Consider the following 12234-nt stretch of genomic DNA (forward strand, 5'->3'; position numbering starts at 1 on the left):
ATAGAACCCACACTTCTGGATTCTCACACCGAGAATACCAAAGTAGCCATTGTGGTGGTGTCATACTCAACTTAACACAAGTCGAGGTTATTTGGAGGTCGCTCGTGTGGAGTTCGCTGTGTTCGTGATCTTGGAGATCGCGGTGTTCGTGTTCTTTGTTGATCGTGTTATGTTGCAATCGTGGTGGATGAGCATTCATGTGTTGCTATCTTGCTATGAACGAGCGTTCGTGATCAAGAGTGTTGAATATGAGTCTTCAAAGGTATGTTTGTGCTTCCCTTGATCTTTAGAAAAGCATGCTGTAATTTCGCTTTATGCATGACCGTATGTTTCTGTTTATTGATTGTAATTGTGAATGTTCATATACGATTGGAATTTGGAACGATTCTTCCGCTACTTATGGAAATCCTCATGTCTGATTTTCTTCACTTAAATCCTTCTGGAATTCTCATATAAATATCTTTATCAAGAGATTCATATAAATATGTTGTGACTGCATCCATAAGATGCATATCTAGACTTTCATACACAGTCAAGTCAATTAAATACCTTAGTATAATTACATCCACCACTGAGGTTTATGTCTCCTCCTAATCAATACCAGGTCTTTATGAAAAATCTTGTGCAACTAGTCTTGCTTTGTATCTTGTGACCTCATTATTTTCATTTTTTCCTCACAAATACCAATTTGTATCCCACAGATTTCATACCTTCTAGTGTTCGGACTACTGGTAAAAAACCTACCGTTCTGAAAGTTTAGTTCTGCTTCAATTGCTTCTTTCCTGAAGCCAATCTTTTCTAAGTTGACATTCTTCAACAGATATTGGTTTAGGATCCTCATTTTCAAATATAATATCAAGAGCAACATTATACGTAGAAATGTTGTCAATAATTACATTAGTTTGATTTCATCTTTTTCCTGCCATGACATAGTTTATTGAAATCTCATTATTATCTTTAGGTATTTCACCTTCCTCACTAGTAATGTCGAGGATTTCTTTATGGGTATTTACATCATCAACCAAGTCTTTTTCATAATTTTTTCTTTTCGTTTTCGAGGATTTTTATATTTGGAACCCACTGGTCTACCACGCTTCTGCTGTGTTCCAGACTTATTAGTAACAACTTGTTGTATTGGGATATCAATTTTTTATAGAACATTTGCAGTTGGTATATGTGACTTAGTTACTTTCTTTGCATCTATAAATGCATCTGGTAATTGTTTTGCTACATTTTTCAAATGAATTATTTTTTAAACTTCAAGTTCACGTTGATCTATACAAGGATTTAAATGAGACAATAACGATGTATTCCATGTAATTTCTTTTTCCAATTTCTTAATTCCTCCCTCTAATGTTGAAAATTTTGTCTCATTAAAATGACAATCATCAAATCATGCAGTAAATACATCACTCGTCAGGGGTTCAAGATATTTAATAATTGATGGAGAATCATATTCAACATATATTCCTAACCTCCTTTGAGGATCCATCTTAGTGCGTTGTGGTGGAACAATTGGAACATATACTGTACACCTAAAATTCTCATATGGGAAATATTTGACTCATGAACATAAACTAATTGTAATGGCAAGTATTTATGAAAAGTTACTAGTCTAATGCATACAAGTGACACTACATACAAAATAACATGTCCCCATATACATGAAAGAAACATTTAATTTCAACACTTTTTGAATTCTTATCTTGTGGAGTTTTTCCTTTGTGATCATCATTTTGTGTGGTTCTTTTGAAATTTGAATGATTAAAATGACCACCACAAAAATAATAATTATTTCTTCATCTGCCACGGTCACGACCTCGACCTCGACCACGATTATTTTTAAAATTCACAGCATTCACTTCAGGGAATGGTGTCGTTCCGGTTGATCAAGATCATGATTTTTCATCAATAAGTCGTTATTTTGTTCGGCCACAAGAAGATATGAAATTAATTTAGAATATTATTTAAAACCTTTCTCTCGATATTGTTGCTACAAGAGCATATTCGAGACATGAAATATAGAAAATGTATTCTCTAACATATCAACATCAATATTTTTTTCTCCGCATAATAATAATTTTGAACTAATTTTAAATAATACGAAATTGTAATCATTTACTGATTTAAAATCTTGTAGCCTCAAATGTATCCACTTATAACGAGTTTTAGGAAAAATAACTGTCCTTTGATGATCATACATTTCTTTCAAATTTTTTCACAAGATATAGAGATCTTTTATTATAAGATACTCTATTTTTAATCCCTCGTGGAGATGATGACGAAGTAAAATCATAGCTTTTGCTTTGTCCTAGTTGAATGTCGTATTTCCTTCTTTAATTATTTCTCTCAAGTTCATAGCATCCAAGTGAATTTCGGCATCGAGCACCCATGATAAATAATTATTGCCATTAATGTTAAAGATTGCAAATTCTAATGTTGTAAGGTTTATCATGGCAACACTATCACAAAATATTGTATTTATATTATAAATTTAATATGTACTAAATATACAAAATAGCATTTAATTTATTAATTATAATAAAGAGAAAAAAAAAATCGACCTATCTTTAGGACTTATCCTCAGCAATGGAAGTAACAGAAGCTCGTACTGAAACGTGTTGTAAAATTGAGGAGCACAATGGAGCACAAACAACGAATATGGAGAAAATATAATATATATATATATATATAATAAATTAATTATATAAATATTAATATACTAATAATAATAAAATTATAAATATATCTAAACTTATAAATAACTAAAATTATAATTTTATGGAAATAGAAATAATAGAAATGGAAAATATGATTTTATGGAAATAGGAAATATATGAAAATTTCTTTTTATTCTCATGCATAATTTTAGACAAAGTGACGAGTAGGATGTGAATTTACATGGACAACCGGCATCAATTATTACAAAGAACATGGGTAATAAAAAAAAATGACATTTATCACACTAAGTATTGATATTTATAATAGACATATTTTTCTTTTGATTTTAGGCCTTTAGAAATCAGATTTCCAATTTCCACAAAGAACAGAGTATAGACGGCACGCAGCTTAACCCGCCTCTCCGACGGGAGAACTGAGGTACCGCCACCGCCAAATACACTATCAAAATTTCTGTATAATTCTCCCATTTTCCGGAGTTTTTTGCATTGCGAATCGCTTTCTTTCTCTGTTAATTTTCTTATATCCTTAGCCGATGCATCGAACTTCAACTTCCATTCTTCCCAAACTCTCACAGTCCTTCCTCACTTCATTCCCCAAATCAACCTTCTCTTCTGCTTCATCCTCAACATTTTTGCAATCAATTCCCCAATCCGAAACTAAATCAATCGTCGTCAACCCTCTCTACCATTTTCTTCCACAGAACCAAAACCCCTTCAATATCATCGATCTCATCTCTTCGCACCTTAAAACGGGCAACCCGCAGTTAGCTCTTCTTCAATCCGAAATTAAAGAGCTTCTTCCTCACTTGGGTCCTCGTGAAATCTCCAAGATTTTATTGAGGTGCCAATCTAATTTCGTCTCTGCTCTTGCTTTTTTCAATTGGGTTAAATATGATTTGGATCTTAGACTTAATTCTCACAATTATTGCCTAATTATCCATATTTTGGCTTGGTCTCGACAATTTCCTTTAGCGATGAAATTTTTGTCTGAATTGATTGAATTGTCTAAGGATGTCTCAAATAGGGAGGATGTTTTTCAGAATTTGGTATTGTGCACTGAGCACTGTAATTGGAACCCAGTTATCCTTGAGATGTTAATTAAGGCATATGTGAAATTGGATATGATTCAAGAAAGTTATTGGAGCTTTAAGAAGATGGTAAAATTGGGTTTTGTCCCAAGTGTGATTGCCTGTAATTGTATTCTAAATGGACTGGCGAAGATGAAGTATGATGAAAAATGTTGGGAGCTCTATGAAGAGATGGGGAGGATCGGAGTTCACTCCAATGCGTATACTTTTAATATTTTGACTTATGTTCTGTGCAGAGATGGTGATATGAATAAGATTAATGAGTTCTTGGAAAAGATGGAAGAAGAGGGCTTCAATCCTGACGTCGTGACTTACAATACTTTAATTGATAGTTATTGCAGAAGAGAGAGATTAGATTATGCATTTTACTTGTATAGGATAATGTATAGGAGGGGTGTGATGCCTGATCTTGTTTCCTATACTTCCTTGATGAAGGGTCTTTGTAGGTTAGGAAGGTTAAGAGAGGCCCATCAGCTATTTCATCGAATGATTGACCGAGGAATGGATCCAGACGTGGTGTCGTACAATACGTTAATTGGTGCATATTGCAAAGATGGAAGGCTGCAAGACGCAAGATCGTTGCTACATGATATGATCGGAATTGGAATTCACCCAGATAGTTTCACTTGTAGGATTTTGGTGGAAGGACATGGGAGAGAAGGTAGGTTGATCTCAGCTTTAAATTTGGTTGTAGAGCTTCAGAAACTTGGAGTCACTATTGCTTACAACATATATGAGTATCTTATCATCTCATTGTGTAGGGAAGATCGTCCATTCGCAGCTAAAAGTCTTCTTGAAAGAATTATTAAAGAAGGTTTTCAACCTGATTCTGATATCTACAATAAGCTGATTGAATCTTTCTGTAGAGGTAATAATGTGTCTGAGGCACTACTACTGAAATTGGAAATGATAAACAGGAATTTCAAACCTAGTATTGATGCATATAAGTCTCTTATATGCTGTATGTCTGAAATCAATAGAACTGTAGATGGTGAAGGTCTAATGGTGGAAATGGTTGAATTTGGAGTGCTTCCAGATCATGAAATATGCAGAGCATTGATAAATGGATACTGCAAAGAAGGCAATGCTGATAAAGCAGAATCTTTATTGGTCTCATTTGCCAAAGATTTTCAGTTCTTTGAATCTGAAAGTTTCAATGCATTGGTTAAAGTTTACCAGGATGTGGGTAATGAAACTAAGCTGATGGAGCTGCAAGATCGAATGTTAAAAGCAGGTTTTCTTCCAAATAGCTTAACGTGTCGATACATTATCCATGGACTATGGAAATCTGTGCGATTCAACAAGCAGAGAGTTCAAGCAGTAACAGTATAAATACATGTTTAGAATGACTTTCAAAGTAAATACTTCTGTTTCCCGCTCAGAAACATCTTTTTTAGCAGTTAGAAAATCATTCCAAACAGAACAAAGGTGATGCACCGTGGACAAGGTATCCTCATTCATTCTGTGCATACTCCTTTTGTGATTCTTGCATCATTTAGGTCATGTTTGCATGCGATTCTGAAATTGTTAAAATCACTATGGAACATATTTTTAATGATTTAAAACTAAATTTAAAGTGTAAAATTAAATATTAAAGTTCCATTGGATAACTATTTTGTTTTTTGTTTTTGTTTTTGAAAATTAAGCATATGGATACTACTTCTACCTCTAAATTTCTTCTTTTGTTATCTACTTTTCACCAATGGTTTAAAAAATCAAGTCATATTTTGAGAGCTAAAAGAAGTAGCTTTCAAAAAGTTGTTTTTGTTTTTGGAATTTGGCTTAGAATTCGACCATTGTATTTAAGAAAAATGCAAACTATTATAGGAAATATGGATGAAATAGACTTAATTTTCAAAAACAAAAAACAAAATAGTTACCAAACGTGGCTTAAACTAATTGATTTTAAGCATGACAAAAGTAATTTTAACAAATAAGTAAGACAGGACGTGTATGTCAGAAACTTCCTTTGCTATGAGATCGTGGCATATTTTCATCATGGGTCACTCTGAGGCTAAATACAAGGTTAAAAAAACACTCAAACTGAGTGCTTTGAATTTGCTTTGTGCACGTCATTTTGATTGTAGCTTCTCACTGTTGATATCATAAATGAGAAGTATAACTCAAAACTCAAATATAACTCAACTTTTTTGGTTTTACTTGTCTGATTATTTTGATTGCAGAGAACTTGGACATTTGTCTTCAGGTCTTCCATTTTGTTCCAAATGGAGGAAGCCAACAGCATTCTCCACAAAATTACTATGTAAGAAAAGTTTAAAGAAATTTATAGTTAGGGTATGAGAGCCAGGTTTGGGGCTCTTTTCTGAATTTTGCCCTTTTATGAGGCTATGAACACCACAAAATAGACATTATTTGCTCTGTCCAAAGTGAAGTCCTTTAGTTAAATGAGGGAGTGAAGATCTTTAACAAGTTTTGGGCAGTGAAGTCCAAAGCTGAATGGCAATGCACCCAAGCAAAATTCTACTTTCCCTCGAGGGGCTGGTTGAATTGTTTTACCAAAGATTACTTGCCAAATTGGAAAAATCAGGTATATAGCACTAATTACTGTTTCGTAAATTCACCTTAAATTAGTTGAGATTGAATCGAACTAATTTAATTTTAAAAGGTTTTTTTCCAAAAAAAATATATATTCAATAAAAAAGAGGAAATTTTTGTTGAAGTCTGGGCCTTTGCCCAAAGCACATGACCCAACTCTCTACTTGGAACGGGCAGGCCAGATATTAGGGGTGTTCATGGGTTGGGTTGGGTTGGATTGAAAGATATTTTAGACCCAACTCAATTGTTCAGTTTGTAAATTTCTTCAACCCAAATAACCCTTATTAAAAAATGAACCCAGTCCAATCCAATCCAATCATGAAATATTTTGATTAGATTGGTTCGGGTTAATCTGGTCATTTAAAATTTTGTTCTAAAAAGAAGCAAAACGTAAATATGTAAAAGTCTAATTTAATTATTTTCATATATTGAATTAAGATTAACAACTCAATTTTAACTTATATAGTAAAAATTTTCTACTTTTAAGAATTGTTGAATAATAAATTATTAAAAAATATTGGAATTAAATAAAATTAAAATCAATATATGTATAAATAATTATGTTATAAGTAATAAAAAATATATTTTAAAGTTAATAATAAATTGGAGTTGGGTTAAGTTATATTAGGTGAAATCATGAATCAACCTATTCCATAAAATTTCCATTTATTTGAACCCAATCTATACGAGTTGGGTTGAGTTAATCCTGAGGGTTGGACCAACCTCCAACCACTTTAATGCCACTCGTTTGGGTTACAAGCTTGCACTACTTACTTAGCCCGGCAAAGACAAAGGCACCATATTTATATGGTCTTAAATAACGATTTCATCGATGTGGGACAAAAGATTCTCACTCTTCCTTCAATTGATTCAATTTCAATCACCTATTCTGGTTCAAAACTACACATACAAACATAAATACAACAATTAATGGAAAGAAACACACATTCATATGAAAAAATACACAACCCAAACATTGATCTTAACCCATAACAAAGTTTACATACAACATTAAACCATTTTTTATTTAGTAAGCAGCAGAGACGAAAAATAGAAAACAGAGGAGAAAAGAAATAAACACGTCACACATGTTTGTAATTAATTTACGTTTGTTGTTCTGTTGTGGTTGATCTCCTTCCTTCTTGTGTTCTACTCTGAATTTCTTCTCCAACTGCTTTAATAGATTTAAGAACATGTTTTAAGACGGAATTAGAAGGATGGTCTAACCTACTGTGCCCCAAAGCAGTCTTATCCTTAATACCATGAGCTTGAAGACTAATCCATTTTAGGTGAATCAATGGAGAGAGGATCTAATCCATTTATGCGAACAAATTTTTGCTCGTAACAAATCGTATCAAAGTCATGCTCCTAACTTAACCATATTGGTAGAATCCTCAGGTGCTGAATAGAGATGTATCGGGGCCTTGAAAGTAGTGATGGTGTGATCCGTGGTTGAACCACCAATGGACTATATGAGTTTCTCTTGGAGTTCAACCACCAATGGAGGACTATCTGATGGAAGGTCATATGGTTCTTTGTTTGAGAGGAGGATCATTGGAAATGCGACCAAAATCTCACATTGGTTAAATAAGATGATGATCTTGGAGAGGTAAGATTTGCTCATGAGATGGGCATTGCAACTTGTATTAGATAAACAAACTAGAGAATTCGAATAATTGACATTTGAATTTGTGGAAGCAGCCATGACAACTAATTTTGCAGGAGGATTTCGTTCTTGATATGAATAGTTCATTCGTTGATAGCAATCAAGAGTACTATGCCTGAATTTCTGGCAAATTTGACCATGTAATTCGTTGTTTAGGTGATTTTGATCAGATGACTTCCAATTATGAACAATAGTTGTAATATGAAGGAAAAAAAAAATATTGAGAATTTGTTCTTTTTTATGATGTCTCTTAGAGTTATCAGTTAATGATGTAAATTTTACTTATTATTAAGAAATACAAGGATAAATTTTTCTTCTTATTAAGTTATAGAATGACAAATTTGCATAGGGTCCTTTGTGTAGGGCCAAAGAAATAATATTAAAAAAGAAAAAGAAAAAGACAAGGTAAAGGAATAATAATAATAATAAAAAAAAGAGTCTAGTGTTCAACACTTGACCATATATCGGTTGTAAGGTCGAGTTTTGAACATTTGGTGTACATCAATTAAAAAAAAAACCGTACAAGTCAAATCTCAAAATTACCATATTTTTCTTATTATTTTCGAAACTACAATATTTTATCAATTATTTATAAACGTTACAATATTTCATCAATTTTTCCACAGGATGTGTATGTCAGAAATTTCCTGGATCTTTCATAATGGGTCACTCTAGGCTAAATACAAGGTTTAAAATAATATATAATATATATTATATATATATATATATAATATATATAAACCCTCAAACTGAGTGCTTTAAATTTGCTTTGGGCACTTGTCATTTTGATTGTAGCTTCACTGTTGACATCATAAATGAGAAATATGACTCAATAAAAGCCCAACTTTTTTGCTTTTATTTGTCTGAATATTTTGATTGCAGACAGCTTTGGACATTTGCCTAAATAGGCTTGCTTCCACTTTGTTCCAAATGGATGAAAGCCAACAAAAGAGCTATTGAAGCGTTCTCCTAACAAAATTACCAAAAGAGCTCTAGACCCGACTATGAAATACATACATAGATATAAATACGAGATACAGATATAATAGGATACAGCGATACGTCAATTTCTTAAAAATTAGGATACTAATATATTGAAGATACGTTTTCTTTTTTTTAAAACAAATATAAGATTAGATAAATTTAACATACAAGTTAATGACAATAGTACAAAATACAATACAAACACTGAAATGCAAGAAAACGGTGGGTTATAAACCCATCATTTTAACCTACCACTTTCTCTCCCTGTTTCACACCACTTTTTCTAGGCGTTTTAATTACTCTTCCCATTTTTTCTCTCTCTTCCTCTCACGTGTTTTTATTATTCACCTCTCTCTCTTCTCATCTTCTCTCTTCTTTCGTTGTTTGGTTTGTCTTCTTTCATTTCGTCTCTTCTTCCTCCCTCTGACTCATATATGTTGTATTCTTCTCAGACTTCATTTTATACTTGCATTTTTTTTTTTTGAACAATGCGTTTCTCTTCTTCGGTTTTCTTTGTATAGCTATTTTTGTTAGATTTTGTAGATATGAACAATTTTTTTTATAGATCTAACTATTTTTTGGTAGATCTCACTTTTTTTAAGATATGAAATCTTTTCAAATACTTGGTTTCTAGCTTAGGATTTGTAGTTCTCGTTTGGATTCACTCATATTTTATTCGTCCTTGCATGCTTGAATTTTCGATTGTTAGTTGGCTTTGTACTTTGTCAGATGTGTTCTAATTTAGTTTCCCATCATTTGGAACATCTTGTTGGGTGGCATGTTTATAACTAGGGTTTACTCTTATAATTTGTTCTTCGTCTCTTATGATTTTTTTTCCACTTCTGGTATGTTATTACAACTAAATCCCTATTCTTTTTAATACAATATAAATGGAAAAAATAATAATAAACCATCAAACTTGGGCTTTTTTTTTCTTCGCCTCATGCGTTAATAATAGACCATGTGTCATTCCCTTGCCTCTTTTTTCTAATTTTCCATCCAACTTCGACGACCTAATTGATATAATGGACACGAACATACAAAAAACAGACCTCTTCCTTGCTTTACCGAAAGAAAAACGACTACGATATTACACATGCCTACTTGTCGACAACCCACTGAACTGACCACCTAATATTTCAACCTAAAAACATATTTTTTTTGTCAATTTGTGTTTTAGAAAGGCCACATGTTCTGTCATTTGATATAATTTTTGTGATGATCAAAAGAATGTAACTATATTACATTATCACATTCTCACCAGGTAATTATTCTAGATACAATTTTAGTATGACATATATGATCCATATTATATAAACATAAATGATTAAGTTATTCAATGTTTATGTGTACAATATGTTGTTAATTAATTGAATTATATAACATACTACCAAATTCAACTATAATGTCAAACACCCGGAACACCCCAGGTAACTTTTTTTTTCTCTTTTGGTATTATAAAATCTGATATAACGCTCATAATTTGGAATACTTTATTTCGAGAAAATAAGAAATTAAAAAATCAACTACGTGTCGTTGCCAAAGAAATTTCCAAGTTAATATTATTTGTAAAAATAATATTCCTTTTTTTTTTTTTTTTTTTTGTGGCAAATCAATCGAAATAAAAATCACAATAATTCGTGTGCACTTAATCAATTATTCATTAAGCAAAATGAGTTTCATCCACTCTAAATTAGCTACGTTGGTCCAGCTGAAAAAAATAGGAAAAAAAAAGTGGTTGTCAGGCTGAGAACTATCCACAAGGTAACAATTGGGCAACCAGGAACCGGCCCGTTATCCTTCCACCGATGAGAGCGGGAGGTGACGCTGCTCTGTGAAACCAGCCTCACGCGGTTCCCTCCGTCTCTAGTGGCAATGTACCACGGGCTTTCGCCCAAAGCACATGGCCCAACTCTCTACTTGGAACGGGCGGACCAGGTAACGACCAGGATAAGACCCTACCTTGTGGGCTGGACCTGCCTCCAACCACTTTAATGCCCCCGTTTGGGTTACAAGCTCGCACTACTTAGCTCGGCGAACACCTATGAGTCGTTTGACAATTATAAAGAAGATAATACCTCATAATTTTATCGATGTGGGACAAGAGATTCAATTGACTCAGTTTCAATCGCCAATTCTTGTTCAAAACTACACTATACAAACATAAATACAACAATTAATGAAAACAAACACACATTCATATATAAAATACACGACCCATAAACATTGATCTTAAACCCAAAACAAAATTTACATCCAACATTAAACCATTTTTTATTTAACATGAAGCAGAGAAGAAACACACAAAACAGAGGATAAAAGAAATAAACACATTAAGACATGGTGTAATTACTTTAGGTTCGTTGTTCTGTTGTTGTTGATCTCCTTCCTTCTTGTGCTCTACTCTGAATTTCTTGTCCAACTTCTTTAGTTTTCTGTCCCACATACCCCGCCATATCCTGCATCCTTCTCTTCGCCATGTCCATCTGCTCCGGCACCGTCCCTGTCGCCCGCCTGATGTACCGGTACACCCACGACAGCGACGACAATGCCGTGAGCCCGAACACTCCCGATGTCAAGAATGCCGTAATTGCCAGGAGTATCGCCACTGCAGCTGGCACGATCACCGGGCTGAAGAGCAGGAACACGGGCGTCGACACGGCCAGACCGAAGAGCGTAGCAGCTAGTGTGAGGCCGGAGAGGCCAAGCAGGGTGCCGCCGACGGGGACGAGGGTGACGACGGCAATGATTTTCGAGGCGGAGGGGCCGCCGGTTTGATGTTGGTGTTCGACGTGGCGGCCCCCAGATAGTTTCCAAGTGGGATCTTGGAGATAGGAGCGTTGTTGGGGGTGGACTTGGAGCTGGCGAGGCGGCGAACGGTCACCCATGGTTTGGAAGAATATACGGCGGCGAGCGGTGGTCGGAGTTGGGAGGAAGTGAGAGAAAAGAGTGGGGGAAATGGGAGAGATATAAAGAGAAGTGGAGATGGGAAAGAAGGTGACACGTAGATGTGTGATTTGGAGGGTTGAGGGTTTGCATGAACTACAAGTTTCATTATGAGTTGTGTGTGTTTCAATGCAGAGAAAAAAAAAAAAAAAAGATCACAAATAAGATATGTAGGAGAGATTCTTTTGTTTAATGGTTCGAACAATTTTTTAATTTTGGCTTTTGCATAAACCACGATGATGGGTTTTTTTTTCTAGTTTCAGAGGGCGAAGATTTTGGATCGAATGATGTAATTGACATAAAATAAAAATAT

The 12234-nt window shown here is 34.0% G+C and overlaps 2 protein-coding genes across 3 annotated transcripts; one reads left to right on the plus strand and one right to left on the minus strand.

Annotated features, from left to right (window-relative positions):
- The first annotated feature begins 3016 nt into the window (after positions 1-3016).
- Positions 3017-8226, plus strand: LOC120079927 (pentatricopeptide repeat-containing protein At5g40400). 2 transcript variants are annotated; one of them, XM_039034384.1, is made up of 3 exons: positions 3017-5216; positions 5953-6317; positions 7715-8226. In XM_039034384.1, exon 1 carries the CDS (start codon positions 3215-3217, stop codon positions 5099-5101), a length of 1887 nt encoding a protein of 628 aa, XP_038890312.1. In that variant the 5' UTR covers positions 3017-3214; the 3' UTR covers positions 5102-5216; positions 5953-6317; positions 7715-8226. The 2 variants fall into 2 exon arrangements, with proteins under 2 accessions (XP_038890312.1, XP_038890313.1); XM_039034385.1 differs by having other exon boundaries at positions 7724-8226.
- A 2853-nt stretch (positions 8227-11079) lies between these two features.
- On the minus strand, positions 11080-11974 carry LOC120080414 (oleosin 18.2 kDa-like). The gene has a single exon (XM_039035073.1). It carries the CDS (start codon positions 11861-11863, stop codon positions 11330-11332), a length of 534 nt encoding a protein of 177 aa, XP_038891001.1. The 5' UTR covers positions 11864-11974; the 3' UTR covers positions 11080-11329.
- Between the last annotated feature and the right edge of the window lie 260 nt (positions 11975-12234).

This window comes from Benincasa hispida, chromosome 6 (assembly GCF_009727055.1).
Source record: "Benincasa hispida cultivar B227 chromosome 6, ASM972705v1, whole genome shotgun sequence".
Lineage (NCBI taxonomy): Eukaryota > Viridiplantae > Streptophyta > Magnoliopsida > Cucurbitales > Cucurbitaceae > Benincasa > Benincasa hispida.